General features: G+C 41.8%; 1 protein-coding gene across 1 annotated transcript in view; it reads right to left on the minus strand.

Annotated features, from left to right (window-relative positions):
• Positions 1-20,146, minus strand: part of msra (methionine sulfoxide reductase A) — a 112,015-nt gene that overhangs the window by 59,081 nt on the left and 32,788 nt on the right. The window contains exon 2 of the mRNA XM_036581167.1: positions 1,685-1,753. Within this exon, the coding sequence (XP_036437060.1) occupies positions 1,685-1,753 (69 nt within the window). The remainder of the gene's footprint in view (positions 1-1,684; positions 1,754-20,146) is intronic.

The raw sequence follows: 20,146 nt of genomic DNA on the forward strand, positions 1-20,146 counted from the left end.
CTAGCAGATCATGAGGAGAATTTGCTGAATTTGACAAAATGTATATTGGATTTAAATCATATACTGCACCTTTAAATGTCTACTACAACCCAAAAACATTGCGACATTGCACAAAATGTACATAAAAACAGAATGCAATGATGTGCAAATCATTTAAACACTGTATTTAATTGTTTTCTTGAAAAACAAATATAAAATATATTTTGAATTTGATGCCAGCAATGAGTTTCAATAAAGTTGGGACAGGGACAACAAAAGACTTGAAAGGTTGTGCAATGCTTAAAAAAACCCCTGGTGGTTAGCTGGCAACAGGTCAGAAAAAGAGCGTCTCAGAGAGGCGGAGTCTTTCAGAAGTAAAGATGAGGAGGGGTTCACCACTCTGTGAAAGACTGCACCATCAAATAGTGCAACAATTCAAGAATAACGTTTCTCAACAGAAAATAGTAAATAACTTCTGCCTTTTATCATCTACGCTACATAATATCATTAAAAGATTCAGAGAATCTGGATCTCAGTATTGACTAGTACTAGATAGCTCTGACCTTTGGGTGACACTGCATTAAAAACAGACATGATTCTGTAGTGGAAATCACTGAATGGGCTCAGAAACACTTCTGAAAATGACTGTCTATGAAAACAGGTAATCACTGCGTCCACAAATGTAAGTGAAAACACTAATAAACCACATATAAACAGGATCCAGAAATGCAGCAGCCTTTTTTGGGCCTGAGCTCCATTAATGCTAAATGACATAAACAGGTTTTTGAGCAACATATGCTGCCATCCAGACAACGTCTTTTTCAGGGAAGACCTTAATTATTTTACCACATTCTGCATGTATTACAGCAGCATTGCTCTGTTTTAAAAGAGTCCGGGTGCTAAACTGACCTGCCTGCAGTCCAGATCTGTCACCACTGAAAACATTTGCGCATTATGAAATTAAAAATATGACAAAGGAGACCCTGAACTGTGGAGCAGCTGAAATCCTGTATCAAACAAGAACAGGAAAACATTTCACTTTCTAAACTACAGCAGTGTCTCCTCAGTTCCCAAACGCTTACAGAGTGTTGTTAGAGAAGAGGTGATGAAGCACAGTGGTAAACAGGCCCCCGTCCCAACTTTTTTTAAATGTGCAGCTGACATCAAATTCAAAACGGTCATATATTTTTCTAAAAAATAATAATACAGTTTCTCAGTTTCACCATTTGAAATCCAGCTTTTTTGGAAACAGGGTTGTAAAGTTCACCTTAAATTTTTCCTAACCCTAAACTTGGACCTAATCCTAACCTTAACACTGTTGAGAAACAGTCAACTATAGTTAAGTTTTACCAGATAGTTTGTCAATAATTTTAACATCTATAGGTAATCTATTGGGGATATCCAAAGTGGGATCAAAGCATTTGATTAATATGTAGACATATAATAAAATTGATATTTTTTTCATAAAAATAAAGTGAGACTGAATGATTGCTTTCAACCAATGATACTTTAGCAATCTCTTGTAATTAATCTCCACTCCACCCATTTGGTTTTGCCTGCTTTGGGGATTTTTTCCTCTCTTTCTTTCAAGTACGGGGAGACTTATTATAATGCACCTCTACTTACCCCCAAAACACACAAGCATAAACATGCAAACACACACAGCTCACATACACTCCTGCATCAGAGCGCTTGGATCACTTACCAAACATTGCCATCTGCAATCCTTCTGGGAACGGCGGCACCATCCTGTTACCACTGACATGATGCTTAGCTGCAGGACAGACACAAAGAACAAAGGACAGGATGTTCTGTTACCTCAGTGCTTATTGAAGAGTTCTGTAATGTGTCCATAACTGGACTGAGGCCAGATCTCAAGTATTTTAGAGAACCAAGAAGAGAGGCACATGTAAGCTGTTACAGCTGGGATCAGATCATACGTCCTGCTCCTGCTGATGGGGAACTGGATGGTAGCAGTTCATCTGAATTATATACTTATTCAGTCCACATAGGTGACAAATTATACAGTGTACTTAGTGTATTCAGCAGTGCTGAGGGGCAGTAGCAGTATAACACAATGTCACAAGCAAACGCTCTGAAATGGTAGCTTTAGATAACAAAGAAAAACTGTCTACAGTTTAATGTTGATGTAATGGGAGTTCATCTCTTTTGCTCCCTCCATTATGAAATGTAAAATGTAAAAGGCACCTGCTGTTATTAGGTGGTATAAAAATATAAAAACTGAAAAAAGACTCTGTGACAGCATCATGTAATACGAGACATTTAAAGACGAGAAACCGCGTATTACTGAATCAGAAGGAAAAATGCATGAAAAGCGTTTTAAAATGTGGAGCGAGAGATACAGACAGAGAGTTAGGAGAGAGAGAAAAGTGCAAGAGCACATCTAAGACAAGGACAAACGCTGACCCACTTATACTGTCTATTCACCCACATGTGTTGCCAAGCAGCTGCAAACAGTCCAATCAACTGACAGTGGTGATAAGGGGACTTGGGGCAAACCACCTGGCTGAAATAATGTGCATTAATATGGCGCCTGTACAGGCATCGCTGTTACAGATGGGCTGAGGTGGCGGAGGGCGTTCGGATGGATTAGAATAAATCGAGGCTGCTGAGTTCAACATCTGGGCACAGACAAGCGGCTCTTGCCAAGAACATGCATGAGTGCGTCGCCATGGCAGCTAGGCATGCCGACACAGCCAGCTGACTGCCAAGCAATTTGCAGCTCCTCCACACAGCGACACATCCATGGCAGCACATTCTTGGACACACAAAGTGCAGCGGGTTTAAAGGCATGATAGCCCAGCGTCCATGTAAAGGAAGAAGTTTTGCTTAACTGTCTTGTCTGAGTCACATCTATTTGACAAGCTAATAATATTCCTGCCGAGGATGGAGCAAACTGTGAACCCCCTACATAGGGAGACATTACACGCCCTTGGTGACTCTTTACCTCATCGTTTGATATTCATATCTCACGAGCCTGGGCCACAATATGCCATATTATTCATGCAACAGCAGCTGTATCCAAGGTCAGGCACATGTTTGATAAAAAGATCCTTGAGTCCAGGCTGTGTTACATTCAGCAGTAACTAAATTGCCAGTAAAGCAGTGTGAGGCCGTCCTCACGGCTTTGTCTCGATTAAACCTCTCCATTTTAGAATTGAAATGGCACTCAAACAATGCAGCGAACTGGGAGCCTTTCCGTGGAGGCCAGCGCTGGTCTAATTTAATCTGTGTAAGTGGGCCGAGGAGAAAGCATTAGAACAGACTTCATTAAATCACTTTTACATCCCCACTGTCAGCCCTGATGCCTCACATTCTACACAGCCCCACATGGGCAGCTCAGAGCCTATCGTGAAATTTCCTCCCTTGGTAATGTTTTTTTTCCGCCTTTGACTTACGCAAGTGTCTGGCTAGGCCTTTCCTACTTTGTAATGCTCCATCGCGCTCTAATGCTGCATTATTAACTCATTGGGCTCTTACTCATACTCGACACTGTGACTTAAGGCCCAAGTTGTGTTGCTCGGGCCTGGGCCAAGTCGAGCAGGCGAGCGGGCAGAGGCTATTTTATTGATCTGCAGTGCGTCAGCCCCTAGACAGTAACACACAGGGCCTAGACAGGCAGGAGCGGGCAGCACGGACTGCACGTCAGCCTTCCAGTGTAAGTGAAGCAACCTGGCTGCTTCCCAGGGTGAGCTAGAGAGCATTCCATTACCCTCTCACCATGCTCCTTCTCTCTAATGGCTCGCACTAGCTGCAGTCGAACCTCTCTGGCCAGCGCTTTAGGCAACAGTCACACCTCAACCCATCCCATCCCATCAAACCCTCGGCACTTAGCCCTTTCAGGCACACTGCGCGCTCTCTAGGTCTGGACTAACACACGGGCTGGGAGGCTGCCTGAATCACTGAGAATGGAATTTTCAGCAAGCAGAAAAAGGGAAGATAGTATAGAGCTACGCAGTGTTGCAGTGCACGTCTGCATAGAGAGGCTGCAACACGTGTGCAGTTTCACTGAGGGGTATTTCTGGCGGTGCCTATTGTACACTTTCACCCTCACGGATATAAAGGGAAACTGATCAAAAACCCAGGTGGTCAATACTGAATCTGATAATCCATATACATATAACTCCTCCTCCAGGAATTTGTGATCTTGTGTTTGCAAGATTTCACGCAAAACTCCTTGTGGTGTTTGTCAGAGTTCGCAATTTTGTCCAATCAGCATATTATTTCCACACTAAACATGTAATTCTGTAAAGTGCTTTTAAAATGAAGTGTGCAGACTGAGTGTCTGATATCTCAGCTAAACTGACCACACCTACCGTGATTTTGTCACTCTGACTGCACATCTGTGTGAATGTTCTTTCGTGTCTTTTGTGAGCAGTTATGAGCTCCGTGACTGTTCCTTTAGTAGAAACTCAGATGCTGCACAGTTTTGTTTAATGTAATCCAAATAAACTGCTAAGTTTATTCCTTAGATTACCTGAATATTCCTAAGTAAGAACATGTTCAGTGGGCAGAGTGTACATGTGGATGACCTACCACTTTGTTGTTGTAGCCAATTTGCCATCATGATGTAAAATATTTTCAATTTTAATGCTTTTTTGACACTTTAAAGCAGTTTTATACATTTTTATATCCGGTTTATTGCTTCACATGTTGTTGGTTCTCAAAGGTAGATTTAATTTCTTATTTGTTTTGAATAAAACAAACGAGGCTACAGTTAAAAGAAGTTAAATAAATATCTCATCATCTTCACAAATTACTACATCCCAGACTTAGAATATCGTCAGAAATTTGAGGAATATGGTGCTGCAAAATCAAGCATTTTAGTCAGCAATCACAAAAAACTTTCTGTATACATCATTTTTATTTTTCCGTGCTTTTTTCATTTCCCAAACCCCATTTTAAAAGTTTTGAAAACATTTATCAACACTTTCATATGTTGGATGCATTTTTCAACATTCACACACAATACACTAAAATTAATTGCATGCTACATTTAAATGACACTGTGACCTTCAAAAAAAGCTAGTCATATTAATCACGTTACATAGTCTGTTTGATTGCACTTTTCACCCATAGCTGAACGATTAAATTAATTATTAAATGATGTATTATTCATTACGCAGTGCTCCAAATTAAATATCTACTTGCATCCACACACCAGGATTCAAGGACCTTTACAGACAATGTTATCGAAACAGGCTGTATGTTTACCTTTAATTTTCACATAGCTTTTATGCACCTTTCGAGGCTACTAGTCTGTAAACGTGTTTACTTGTGAACTGCTCATTATATCCAACTGCAGGGGAACCAGGAGAGATCAGAGCGAGGATGATGGGGAAGCGGTGCAGAGTCCTCAGTGCTTTACTGCGGTAGGTGGAAAAGAACAACGGCACTGAGTCCCTTTCTTCTGCCGTGCCTAATGCCCACCTACCACATCCCTCCACTTTCATTATCTTTAAACAGAGCCAGTAATTGCCGCCTTTCGGGAACAACACAGCCATATTCATTAAAGGTTGGACACCCCCCACCGTCAGATAAACAATCTAAATGTAAATGTCAGCAGGCAAAGACAATGAGTCGCGACAGAATATTAATGGCTCAAATTGGTTCACCACACGTTTGGCTCTAGGCGTGAGACATCAAGGCTTAGACACAGTATCAAGGGGGAAACACACAAGGGTAACCCAACTGCCCACTGTCTGCATCCACGGCCACATACAACACCCTCCCTGCCATCCAGGTTTCTGCTCAGCTTTAGTTCTACAGTCACTGATATCCTTATCATATGCATAATGCAGCTTTCTGACCACAGCAGTCTGACCGACTCCTTTACTGGACATGATCTGCAATGGGACTTTCTTTTATTATTTCAACAAAACTTTCAAAACTGGCATTTATTAACATTTGAGGAATTCTCACACAAACACAATACAGTGTGAATCTTTATCTCATCGCATTATTCTCTTCCGTCATTATTTCCATTATGGAAGTCATTATCATCATTTTGACCATTATCACTATAGTCACAAAAAAACAACCATTTCAATTACTGACCAAAAAGTCACTGAATTTACATTGTTTGTAACCACATATATTCATTCATTTACTAATTAGCTTTACATAAAAACAAAGGAATGAACTTTGAAGAATGGAGAATCCATCTTACTGGCCACGGACACGAGGAAGAACACAGAGTAAAAGCACAACAAACAAAGAGTGTTTTCCTTTCCTCCAGCTTATTAGCACCACATTTGTATTTGGTTCCAGTATATTTGACAAATAAATTATAATGATAATAATAATAATCAACAAAATTAGTAGTAATAATTAATTCATCAATCTGAAATTTATCAAAAGGCAGGTGGATTCAGATGTGCTACTGTGTTGTACAACATGGGTTCCCAATATCATGAACAGTCCATCATGGCTGCAGCTTCAACCAAGCGATGGATTATCTACACGAGCGAGAGAGGAGTAAACAGTATGTTCAGTCTTCTGAGGCAATGCAGCCCCTTGTCTCTGTGCTCTGACTGAGTTGAGGATGACTAACTAGCTTGCCTGGGAGCCCACATTGGAGCGCCAAAAAATCTGTCAGAATAATGAGGCGAATCACGGCCGAGTCCTTATCCGCACTGGCATTTACGTTCTCTGCCCGCCACTGCGGTTCCCCCTCACCACTCCACTGGTTAGTGCTGCTCTATTTCAGGCCAGTGTGGCATTAAGTTCACTGCTCCATTAAGCATAAAGAAAAGCTTGTACTCGAGCTGCAACGACCATCAGATGAAAAGATGAACACGTATTCAAGTCACTAAATTTTGTCCAAGAGAAAAGAGGAGTTCAGAGCTTTTGTGGTTGGGGCATAAACTCAAAGGATAGAGATAAAGAGACAGCAGCCTATAATCCGGGTGTCCAGCATTCAGACCCTTCTCACTTTTGGGTGTTTTACTCCACATGTTCAAAAACAAGAACTGACACAAACAGAAACCAAACAAGCTTTGGTTCTAGCTAAAGTTCATTTTCAAGCTGCTTGAGATACAGTCAGAACCATCACACTAACTTTTAACTAAAGTGGCTAATTACCTACCTTGATTGCTATTTAGCTTAACTTAGCTACACTCGGCTGCACTGATATGAAACTATATACTGTACTATTCACTCACACACAAAAATGTCTACATTTACATAAACTCAGAGCTCAGCAAAGTATGAGAGTGAACTGACGCATTAGCTATCTTGTCTAGCATAGCTAGTTAACAATAACAATAGTTAACAGTAGTTGTGCTGATGTGAAATAATGCTGTAATTTTTTGTGCTCACTCACACAACTAACTACAATTACGATCATGTTTAGAATCAAACAGCTTATATTTTCTCTGTTAATTGTGAAAACATTCATTCAAGAATAGCACAAATGCTAATATGCTAGTGGTAGCTTGCAAGCTTTTGTCATCCTAATATAGTCAAAGGAACCATTTTAAAAACTGCAAACAACATCAACATTACAGTTTACATTCAGGTGGATGCTCAAGTTCCATTAAGTTCTGTTGTACCAATCTAGAACGGTCAGCCCCACAACCACAAAACTGGACCATGGGTCGATGGAAGAAGCACAGCTTCAGTTTTTTGCGGTGCCAAATGGTATAAAGAACCCTTAGACAGCCAGCATTCCACAGAGTGTGGTTCTAACACTTGTACAACAAGACTGGAACTACATAATCTACAGTGTGCAGGACAGAAACAATGTGCCTACACTTTACTAAACCCTACCGGTCTGTACAGAGTGGACAGTCATGGTCTAAACTATGAGAAGGGCGGAGCTTTATGGAGCAATAAAGGCGGCACGGTTAGTTCATTTTAAACAGATGCTTTTAGATTAGGAATTCACAAAAAGTGAGAATTAAACCCTGTTTTTACTTTATTTCAACTCGCAGACAGATTCAGTTAAAATGCAAACGGCAGAACCAATAACAGAAAACTGAAAATAAACATCGGATAAAATGGGGGGGGGGCGGGTCGCCTCCCCTCATGGCTCTACCCAACACGCCAATGGGATGCAGGATACAGGAGATGCTGCCATGGACCTGTCCGTCTCTGCTGACTGTTCAGTTTTAGAAATCCCTTGTTGGACGACTGCCAAGCCAGACAGCCTCCGCTGGTGTTTCTGCAGGAACAGCACCGTTACATCAGCGCAGCATTCATGTCACAGTTACTGTCCAGGTTACAAACATCTGAGCAGGATGTATTAAACTAATGCAGCACTTCAGTCTTAAAAATTAAGATGTCAAAAAAGGTTCTTTGCACAATGACACAGAAGAACCACTTTTGGTTCCTAAAAAAAAAATCTCCATTTTGCATAATTAATGTCAAAAGCATGAGATGGGTGCGTGTGAAGAACCTATTTTAGATTAAATAACCTCCTCATAATGTAAAGGATCTAGAAAGAGCTCATAAACTGATATACAACCTTTACATTAAAAGGTTCTTCACACTCACAAATCTCTCTCAAGCATAGTTCTTTAGAGAGCCAAAAGTACCATTAGAAACCATTATCTGTTGGTTCCTGATTGTTTTGTAATGTGTTTTGGTTTTTTAATGGGTTGATATCACAGTGTAAAGGATCCTAATGGTTAAACAGCCAATAATAATAAAGTAAACAGCAGCTTGTAGAACAAACTAGGAATCTAGATTCAGTTCAGATTAGCGTCTCACCCAGTTTCCTGACTGCCCTGCTAGCTTTGTGTGGGACTTTCACTGTTAACCAGTTGAAAGACCAGCAGACGCCCGTCTGAGATTACAGAGATTAAATGGTGATTTTTTCTCATTTCCACCAAATATCACAATTCATTGTTAGTTAAGCTGAGATTCTCTGGTTTCTGATTATTCTATTGTTACACAGTCAAAATGGTTTTAAAATCTTGCCAATTCCATTTTCACATGTACTAAAAAAACTAATACACTGTAATGTGGTTATAAAGCAGCCCATGAGTTTCATAGAGCCATTTTTGTTAGCACTGGTGAGTGTTTTGGACCGTAGTGTCAAAAATTAATTTCATATCATGTCCAGAAACTTCAGGGAAAGTTTATAATAGCTAATAAATTGCTACTGCGAGTATCATCGTTTACACGCTGCATGTGGTCTGCAAAGATCTGCGATGGATTGCTCGACACAGGTCTGTCTAAGAAAGCACTGCTGATAACTATTCCAATAGCTGATTAACTTCTATCATAGCTCCTGCTTTTCTCTTCCAGGAGGAACGCGGAGCTGATGTGCCAGGTCAGCTGAAAAAGGTCCAGAGGAAGTTAGCCACACCAATCACAAACGGCCCAGACCCAGGCTTTGCATGGGGGCCAAGACGATTGATTATTCTGCAGTGACTTTGATGGAGGGAGGAAAACGTGGTCAAACACCCAACAACTCTCTGGCCAGCGTCCCAAAAGCAGTACTGCTTTTTTTCCAGCTTTGACTGCCAGCAAGCAGTCAATAACATTTTGCTGCTGGGAGTGAAAAAAAGAACAGCAGAAACAATTCTTTGATGGGTATTATTGTCTGAAGCTTAACTTGTGACAGTTTAACTCAAAGGCTTAAAGAAGAAGAGGCCACAAAATCGTTTCACTTGGAAGCAGGGGGGTGGGGTTTGGGAAAAGTGCCGGAGAGAGGGAGCACGGTCAAAGCTTAGAAAGAGCGACTTCAAAGATTTACTCTTAAGGAAGTGAAGGAGGTACAGATCGAAAGTGGAGAGAGAGAGAGGGAGATGAGTGCGGAGAGGGAAAAAATAGGCCAGGCTCGCTGCAGCACTCAGCGCTTTTGTCTTCCTCCTTCTCTTTCAGAGGCTGTTCTGGGGTAAAAAGGGTGTGTAAAAGGCGATTGGGAGAAGGATCAGGCCGGCCCAGCGCCGTGTGCACCGGCCGATATGCTATCTCGCCTCTGCACCCCTTTTTTCCTCCCTCGCAGTTCCCTTCCTCCATGCTTGCAGATTAGCAAGGCCCATGAGGCCTCGGAGTCACAGTGTTCGGACAGCCAGCAGACAGGCTGAGGGAGTGGAGAAGCTAGCTGATACTCTCCCCTCCCCCTCTTCATCTCCTCTACCTCCTCCACCTCCCCTCCTCCTCACTCAGGCTGCATCTATCCGGACTGACAGTGATGAATGAGCGTGCGCGGCTAACGTCTGGCAGGGACTGATTGGAGCGGCCTCCCTCCCTCTTTAATAACAGACCCTGCGGCCGTCATCAGCCGCATCATTTCTTCCCCGTGATCGTTAGCGCCATTACGGCTATTGTGAGCCATAATAGCAATTATCTTAGCCGAGCGCGTGCTCTCCGGCACCGAGAGGCGACCGCGGCGCTTTTCAAAGTGCCGTGCCGGAGCCTCGTGAGGAGCAAACACAAACAGCAGGTAAACGCTAAGAGAAATAAGCCAAAATTAGCTTAGCCTCAGGCACTTCTTCTTTTCCGAGGCTTTGCCAGCAGGTCTGTATTTAAGAAAATGCATGGTGTGAGGTTCACAGAGTTCCTGACAACAGCTCATGATGGAGACACGTTCCTTCTCAACCCTCACGGGAAGTAAAGTTTGCGTGTGCTGCAGCTACCGGGCACGACGGCACGAGTAAAATGGCTGCCATGCTAAAAATCCCTGTGGAGGCATTCTGCGCTAAGCTGAGCCTGCTTACCTTCATTTGCCTCTGTGCGCATGAGAGTGGCACAGATAGGCACTTGATCTCTCCGAGCTGCACACGGAGTGGGTGGTATTTGATGCTGCTGGAGCGGCAGCGTCTCAGTTCTCCAACATGCACACAGACGCACACCGACACTTCCCCGAACCATCACTATGATTCACGTAGTCACATCAAAGCCAAAGGCCCAAATTAGGCAGAGACAGGCAAGAGCTCCTTGCACCGCATCAATAATACGCCCAACACCAGCCCACTAACAGCAACGACACCGAGAGTGAAAAAACTCGCGTGAAGCCCCAACTGGGTGACAGCAGATAGAAACCCAGACTAAACGAGAACAGAGAAAGACCTGCAGCCACCGGAACATCCACTCAGGCCTTGGTAGTGTGAATTTAATACCTCAAGCTTGCCTCACAACATGTATGGTACCATTTTGTTTCCTTTCAACTAAATTGCAATGCTTTGTTTAATACAGGCCCAGAACGCTCAGCAGGCATCTACTGTGAACACATAAGACATACATGAGCGATGTGAGACAGATTAAACATAATAAAGGGATCTACTAGTCAGAGGAAGGCAACATTTACCAAAACCTCTATTTAGAGCCAAAGCAAGAAAGGTGCTGCACTTCCTGACTGACAGTTGTTCTTTGAGTGTCTGTTTCTGCCAGTCTTTTCTAATCCTTGTCATAGTGGCTTTCTTTATTCTGGCATTTTTGTATTTTATCGTTTTTCTTCTATACACAGTGCATCAAACACCATGAGCGTGAAGAGCTTTAAAGCAAAAAGCATCGTACCCGCCTTCAGCTAGCGCAAAGGAAAAAACAAGAGGCAGCACACACTGACTGCAAGGACAGATACACACACATCCACAGATACAGCAGATGCCACTGAATACCGTGGAAGAACTTAATTAATTGTGCAGGATTAAAATGCCCTCTCTGGAAAGCCAGGCCCCCACCCAAACAAATCTCCTAGAGAAGACAGCAGAGCGGACTACAGGCCGATTAACCCAGGCAGCTAGCAGTGGTGCTTCATATGGACCAGCAATGGTGTCTGGACCTGTAGGAGGATTACAGTCATTATCAGACAATGGCTCAGACGCATGCAGAAGCGCACACATACACCAGTCACGCAGTACCAAAGTAAATCCCGGAGCCCACCCGAGAGCTTTATAGTAACCCCCTCGTCTTCCACTGTGATTAACTGTTGCTAATGGAGATGGCAAACTATGTAGAGTGCCACCATTATTCATTCATATGCAGAGTGAAATCAATTAAGAAAAACATCCAGTAAGCCTCTCCTCCTTTCTGTCTGAGCCGGGCGCATGCTCTCAGTGTGTAGATAAACAAAACATGCTCCAAATGTTGCTAAAAGGCCTGCTAATTGCGAACGGAAGCAGCAGTCATACGGATAAACGGTAGCGGCGACATCGTGCTGATGTACCCGAGCCATTTAAAGACACCCCTCTTAAAAGGTGCTGTGTAGCCACTCACACCAAGCATCCGAACAGACAGGGCTCTCCGGTGCCAGGCACGATTGATTCCTCTGCAGGGGTTGTGAGAATGTGGTCAAACACTTGAAAAGGCCCTGGGCAGGGGCCAGTGCTCAGAAGACTCTGCTGCTATCGCCAGCACTTGGCTGAGTAACTAGTCCCGTAATCTCCACTCCAGCCATCATGAGCTCCTCACTGACGTCAGGAAGCAAAGTAGTCTCGGTTAGACTGAGGCAGAAATCTGATCCAGGCTTTGACACATCTTCAGTAGGGCTGCAAAAAATATTCCACATTATTCACTAAATTCAATATTAATTTGAATAACCGACATGTTCACTACTTTTATGAATCCAGGCACTTCAAGCCAAAAACTAGCTTCTCACCATTACACACAGCTGCCAGCTCAGCACACTGGACTGGGCTGCCTGTGATTTGGCAGAGCTTGCAGGCGACATTATGATGTGAAATTATGATTATGATTATGAACTGGAAATTTCACTACCTAACTAGAGGCTCTCAGTTGTGTTTATTACAGAGAATATACATGAGCATGCTGGGTAGCTGGTTGTTGGAAAATTATTCACGTCTTCTTGTATGAAGTGGTTTTAAGCATCTTAAAAATCCTCATCACAAACTCATTCACTCATAAGAATTTACCAAAATGATGTTTTCATTTTCAAGACGATGGTTAAAAAGGAAAGGCTCTCCGCCGCCGCTCACCGCCAGTTTGGATAAGATCAGCATTTTAATGCAATGTGCTATAAAATTATTATTAAACAATGTTATTTTCATCATCTTGCAGCATTTCTATTAAGTTTTATTAAAAAGCTAAACAAATAAATACAACAATAATAATAATAATAATAATAATAATAATAAAGCCAATAAGAATAAAAATGACTTTTTGTTTACAGTTATTAAAATGAAATGTGTTTTCTTACTATTATAGAATATTAAAATATTTGAACTGTATATATCTGACAGTAATCTTTAGTGATGCACACTGTGAATAACACTGGCAGCATTTGTCAGACTCTCTTATCCAGAGCAGCTTAAGGTTTACTCATGTTCCTCTTACTGTACTCTGCTACAGGAGGGCAGCGGTGTTACGCAGTACGCTCTGCCCACAGCCACTGATTTTTAAATGGGGCTCCCGGAGTTTTGCTGGTACATTCTGTTATTTTCTATCTGTACAGAAATCTGAAAAAATAAGAAGTGGCAAAAATATATATTAACATCGATTCACCCCTCAAAAAACTCATCAATACAAAAATGAAAGCTACTGTTCACAGTAAACAACTCATGCATTAAAGTACACTTATCACATCTGCCCTCATTAAAATTATAGAATTTGAGTATCATATAATAAGAGCGATTGGAAAAAACAGATATTACTATTCCACATTTTATAATAGTAATGATAAGTAACATAAAACGTAAATATAAATGTCTTGATAAGACAATGTTCATAAACAGGTGTGTGCAAAAGTTTGGGCGACCTGGTCAAATGATGTGTTCAGTTGATCTTCTAAGTGCTAAAATGGACACACCCTCTACAGAGAGCACTCCTGCACACTTTACTGCACAATTACAAATATGCTCTGTGCACAAGTTATGGTTTGTTTTATGCTTTGTTTTTCCAACATGTTAAACCCAGAAAATAAATACAAATTTTGCACTAAAATATGCAGAAAATGCCATATTTACGTTTTTTCCCTGTAGAGCACATCAGACTTGTGTAAACGGTATAAAAACAGGACTAGCACTGATTCAGACACAGACACATATCCATTTTCTAGACCTTGACTTATTGGCTGCTCGTGTCCCTCAAACACTAAACGAGTGTTTACCCACAAAGTGGGTTCAGGCAAAGGGTAAAATGTGTTGATGAGAAAAGTCTCGGCATGAAAGCCCAAACACATGAACATTCACTGCTGACATAAATGTGATTTTTTAAGGTTATAGTACTGGAGATCATCCAAAGGTAACATCAGTGAGGACCTCATCACACGATTACAGCAAACGAGATTAAACATTAGCACTACAGCCAAAGCACCGCCATTTCTGTCTATGACATTCATATATCTCTCCTTTCACTCTGTAAAAAAGAAGTATGATTTCATAACCAATCGCAAAACCCCGTCAAAGAAAACTCTACTGCTCGCCTCACGCTGTAATTCACCCAGGAAAGAGTTTGTCCCAACAGGTAAGGAGAGATCTATGAAATGTTTGAGGATGGAGATGGAGGATGGGGTCACTCTACTTCCCGCAGAGTCTGAAGTAGAAAGGCCAGTTTGCCCACCATGGAGGACTCCTGTCCAGCCTGACAGAGGACCCCAAAGCTGTTTTCCTCTAAATCCAATTTAGAAAACCAGCAGGAGCCTAAAAAGCCTGGCGTCTAATGTCCTTTCTGTTTTTACTCAAGGCCAAAGGTCAGTTCACTCGTGTGGCGCTTGACTTGCTCTTTCTTCTGTTGTCCATTTGAGCGAGTCCTGCAAATCTGTGTCACTGCTTGTTTACTCAACACTGATAAAGTCTGTAAGAAATGTGGCAGTATGAGAATGATCTTGAAAGTATGGTGGCTCAGGAAGTCTCTACAAATCAACTGACCCTCTGAGGTGCATCAAAATGGACAGATTAGAACAGACAGTGGAGTTGAAAAGTCTGGAATTACGTGTCATATTAATAATTGCTGTTATTTTATATTTTACTTAATTTATACTAAAATACTATAAGACACAATAAAGTAATTCAAAATGTTTTATTAAATTTTTGGAAAACCAAGACATAATAAGATTTATTATCATACAGGGTGATTCAAAAAGATTCATCTGATTTCAAAGCGCCACATTTTTCCAACCGTGAGGCGCCGAGGAACCAATGACAATCCAATTGAAAGAGGGGGTCTTAGAGTTTCTGACTGTCAGTGGAAGATGGCTCCTTCAGTCTGAGAGGAGATGAGACCCCTGAGCAGAAAGCGTTCTGCGTTCTCCACTTCAATAAGAGTGAATCCGTCATAACTGTGCAGTGTGATTTTCGTGGGCAGTGAAGCTCCAACAGCTCAGAGCGTTCGGCGTTGGTTCTACAACACTGGATGATCTCCGAAATCGCACTGAAAGAGCCGTGAGTGCAGCGACACCCGACACGCTCAATCCAGTATGGGATGAGTTTGACTATGGTGTTGATGTTGTCTGTACAGCTGGAGGAGGTTCAGACTGAGACCTTGTACAATTACATAATAAACTTTATGCTCATTTAAACCATTTACAGTTCACTGCACTGATCTGTAATGATTTACAGGTGAAAAACTATTTTGAAATCGGATAAATCTTTTTGAATCACCCTGTATAATAAACAGGGATGCACTGATATGGGAATTTTAGGCTGATATTCGATATTTTTCATGTAGGTATCTGCTGATAGAGAAGCCAATACATCAACATGTACAAATTGTAGCTATTGGGACAAAATCCACCTGAATTATCACTAAGAAGAAATGAAACATCAATTTGTAGAGGGTGACACAAGCAGGGAAATGTATACTTTTGTTGTCTTTGTTGGGAGCAAAACAAGTTAATCAATAAGGATTTAGAGAATACAGAAATCCTCTAAAATAAAAGGGTAACAATAAATCATAAGGTTGTAAATGACACAAGTGCCATGTGCCAAACTCCCTCCTTCTTCTTGTCATGTAAATAAAGTATCGTTACTCCATCTGGGTCTTGATGACGGCTGACAGGCCATTCATCAGCTTGACCCTACAGAGGAGCACTCAGTGTCTATTGTTCCGCACCACATTTGACTGACAGCCACGTTGAGTGACAGGTGAGACACACCAATGACGGATGAGCAGCAGGAGTTCAGAGCTTCTCTGGTCAAGGGTACTTCCCGCTCCCTCGGGCGTTGCCCTTTGGCTGGCCCTGTAATCTGGGGGGGTTCCGTACCAAGCCAAACCAAATCAATGCACATGGAGGGCCATTACGAACTGCACCAAGGGGAGAACATAAGAGGCCTGGTGCAAACTGCCTTCTGGGGGCACTCTTAACAAAAGGGGGAAACATGAAGTGTGTGCAGAGAGGGGGTGGGATTCTTGCTCTCTAGCACGGTCCTTGACAATACTGTGGCCCTGAGCCGGGGCAATTAGCCATCTAGAAAGCCGAGATATATCTCCCAGATTCTCCAAAGACACGAGTCCTATTCAATCTGCTCCACACGCCACTAAGCTTTTGTGCTTTGCCGTGGGGTAGATGCTTTGTGAAAAGGGTGGCCTGGTACATTTGTCTAGGTACATTGTCTGGACCTAACCAAGCCTCATGAAAAGAGAGGCATGTAAGGAACGTTCGATTGATGTTGCTGCCTTTGGCTTCTTCATGGTTCCTCGATTAAAGCACTTACTGTACAAGCCTTTAAGATGGAAACGTCCTTGAGCGCTTGGCTTACCAAAAAATAAAAAAATCCTGATAAACAAAGCCGAGGCTGAAACAATGAAGAGTCTTTACTCTTCTGCTTTTACAAGCTCTTTGTTTGATGCTGCCTTGTGTCATTTGGTAATAAAACGTGCACCAAGGCTGCCACAGCGAATGTGTAAGGAATAAAAGTCGAGCTCACGATGAAAAAAAAAATCCTTCATACACCGAAAAGCTGAACCTTCTCAGATAAACAGAGTGGAGCATCAAAACACCCACAATTTCATACAAACACTTCAAGTGAAGCTCAATGGAAACAACAAACAGGGGCCTTCAAAGGCAGATTCCTCCATACTGACTCTCAACCTCAGTTGTTTACATCCTCATTTTCGAAAAGGTTCTACTTGAAATCACAAGTGGCATCTTAAACAGGCCTAAACTTCCACTAAAGAGAGGAAAAGATTAAAGCGTTATGCTGCCATATCCATTCTTCAGATAAAACGCTTCCATCTGGAACATCCTGTTTCTCGAGATACTGTGTGGACGACGCAACATTCACGAAATACGTGCACTAGTAGATGCTGATAGATGCTAAGGTAAGTGTAAAGCAGCATCTGGTAGAGTTTTAAATGATGTCTCACATTATCTGTTCAGAATACGCTGCCATTCAAAAGTTTGGAATTGCTACTCACCAAAAACTGTTTTCAGATTATTCAATATGTATTCAATATTTAAAGAATGCTGTGGACAAGAAGTTATTAAATGATAAATAATATCTATTCACATTATATTTTTTGTCATTATCTGCCTTGAGACTTGATCTCCACTTTCAAAATATGACCAAATTTGAATATTCATTCTTTTATTAATTTAATGTTCTTCAGCTTCCGTCATCATTTGATCATTTAAAGTTTATTTCTTACGTACATGTTCCTGGTGTCCTACTAATTTACTGAAACCTCTGAAGATGCACAGCACTGCATATTAGAATGATTTTATACACAGATCTGCAACCAAATTGGTTTTACTTTATTCAGAACACTGATTACAAACTCCTGAGCAGCGATTCCAAACTTCTCCCGATATGGTGTTCTGTATTATATTAAAGCAATAAGCCACTTGAGGCCGTGGGTTACTGTGATTTTATCATGGGGAAGGGTGAAACTCCCTTCCCCATCATAACCAACATAAAATATATTAAAATACACAGTGTTTTAGATAATTATTTACATTATTATTAATAATAATCAAAATAAACAAAGTATTTCACTGAGAAATGTAGTTCCTTCAGAGTACAGTATCGTTGCTAAGCAACCATGGACCGCTGAACAAGAACATTCAGTTGCCAGTCATCGTAAACTGCAGACATTTCAAGATTTTTGAAAACTTTTCTCCTATAACAGTGAACATATGATCACAGCACTGTTTAATGTAAATACTTTCAGTTCATAGTAATTTTATGTCACCAAATCACCACCGAGAGTCTCTGCCAGTCTGATGATGCCACTTTTCTCACGCTGGGGCTGAATCTCAAACGGCTCCCTGCTCCCTACATAGTGCACTACGTGTGAATTTAGATAATGACTCCTGCAGCCCAACAGAGCAAAATATCACTAAAAATGGTGATTTGGGACTCAGACACATTCAGACTCGACATGCAGTGCAGTTCACTGTCTGACAGCAGAAGCTAGAATTTATAAATTTAATGTTACACAGCACATTATTTAGGTAGGGAGTCCGGAGCCGTTTGGGATTCAGTCTGGGTTTGACGCGACTTCTGACTGAAACACGGGACATTTGAAGTGTGTAAAACATTCAAGTGACATTCTTTAGACTTTCCTACTGCCGTTTTACAGTAAATCATACCGAAAGTACTTTAATTCAAGCCTGTGATATTAACGATGGAGCTGTTTAGGCTGTAAACTTTTTTAGCTTGTTGGCTAGCTGACCAGCCTAGTTCTAGATAAGAACATAAGTTGTCAGCCTCTCAGTTTAAACAAAAACGGGTTCTTACTTCATCACTACACTCGGTGCTCCATGCGAGCAGCATTAGAGTCAAAGATTAATCCATTAACAGCAGAAGGGTTTTTAATGCCGTGGCGCAGTGATACAGAGTTCAGTCGCTGTGAGGCGGTCAGAGCCGCGGTATATCATGGATTTTACAATGGCTTCGAATGCAGCTCAGCCAATCAGATTTTAGGACCGGAGCTATCTGTTTTATGATGGCGTATAAACTGTCTATTATATTGGAATGATAACAGACATGGATTACCACACCTAGAAAAACATCTCGCCAGGGGCCAGTGATCTTTACAGAAATACAGTGGCCCCAAAAGCATGGACACTTAACACTTTAAACAAAATGAGATTTATTTCAAAGAAAAACAACCTTTAGCTCAACTCCAAATGGACGGTAGTGTCTAGTGTCATAACTGAACCATAATCCACTGAAATTATATTCTCTAAGATGTACTGACTCCACACATCCCGTCTCGTCTCCAGGATTTTATTTTATTGTTTTTTTTCACCTACACTGTTTGTACCTTGATAAACAAAAAATGTACCTGCAAAGAGCCTTTAGTTCTAACAGTGCACCTTTCCAAAGAACATTTCAACAGTCTTGGAATGATCTGTTTTGGTTTGAGATTTTGTTTGTGTCTAAATACTTTTGGGTGCCACTGAAGATAGAGAAATTGGTAGGTAGACAGATACATAAAGAAAGCACATACATACATACATGCATGGATTTGTATGTATGTCCTTCCTCATTGGGACTGATTGTCACTCTGGCCTGTAGTGAAATGATGAAGACCGAATGTCCGTGACTGGGCAGCGCCATCACTGTGCTTGCGCTGCACGTTAAAAGCTGAAGAGGAAAAAAAATCTGGTTCCAGGCCTGAAATGAATGAGTGTTGGGCTCCGCCCAGCAATCAGGAGCTCAATAAGTAATAACCGTTCACCTTGGCTAGTTCCACACCATTACACCAGCACTGATGATGACTCAGGAGACACTGCCGAAGTGGCAATCACTGCCAGATTGCTGGAGGATCGTGCTGATGGGAGAGAAGGAAGAGAGAGGGAGAGAGAGAGAGAGAGAGAGAGAGAGAGAAGGAGGGGGGGAGAGAGCGAGAGAGAGAGAGAGTGTGAGAGAGAGAGAGAGAGAGAGCAGGGTGAGGGAAAGAAAGAAAAGGGTGAACTAGCAGAAGGACGTGAGTGCAGGTACATGCATACAATCTCATTACATCCATTTCCCTCTCCGGACATTCTGAGAGGAGAAATGGTGGATCCTCTCAGAGACAGTGCAGGTGTGGGAGCACTTTGCAGTAATTTGTTGTTAGTCATCTACAGACCAGCCTCATGTCTCTATCTTTCCCTCTCAGAACCTCAGCTAACACTGAGCACACACAGTTCTCCACACCTATGCTCTCAGTGTCCTTGCAGGTTAGCACAGGCCCTTTTTTCTGATAGTGAATAAACACAGAAACTGACTTAGAGGCTCGTTAGCATTATGCAGATAAAATGATTCTAAGTACCTCAGCACATTTGGTTGAAGTCAGAGAGACGTTCACATGT

The sequence above is a fragment of the Colossoma macropomum genome, unplaced genomic scaffold (genome assembly GCF_904425465.1).
Source record: "Colossoma macropomum unplaced genomic scaffold, Colossoma_macropomum, whole genome shotgun sequence".
In the NCBI taxonomy this organism is placed as follows: domain Eukaryota; kingdom Metazoa; phylum Chordata; class Actinopteri; order Characiformes; family Serrasalmidae; genus Colossoma; species Colossoma macropomum.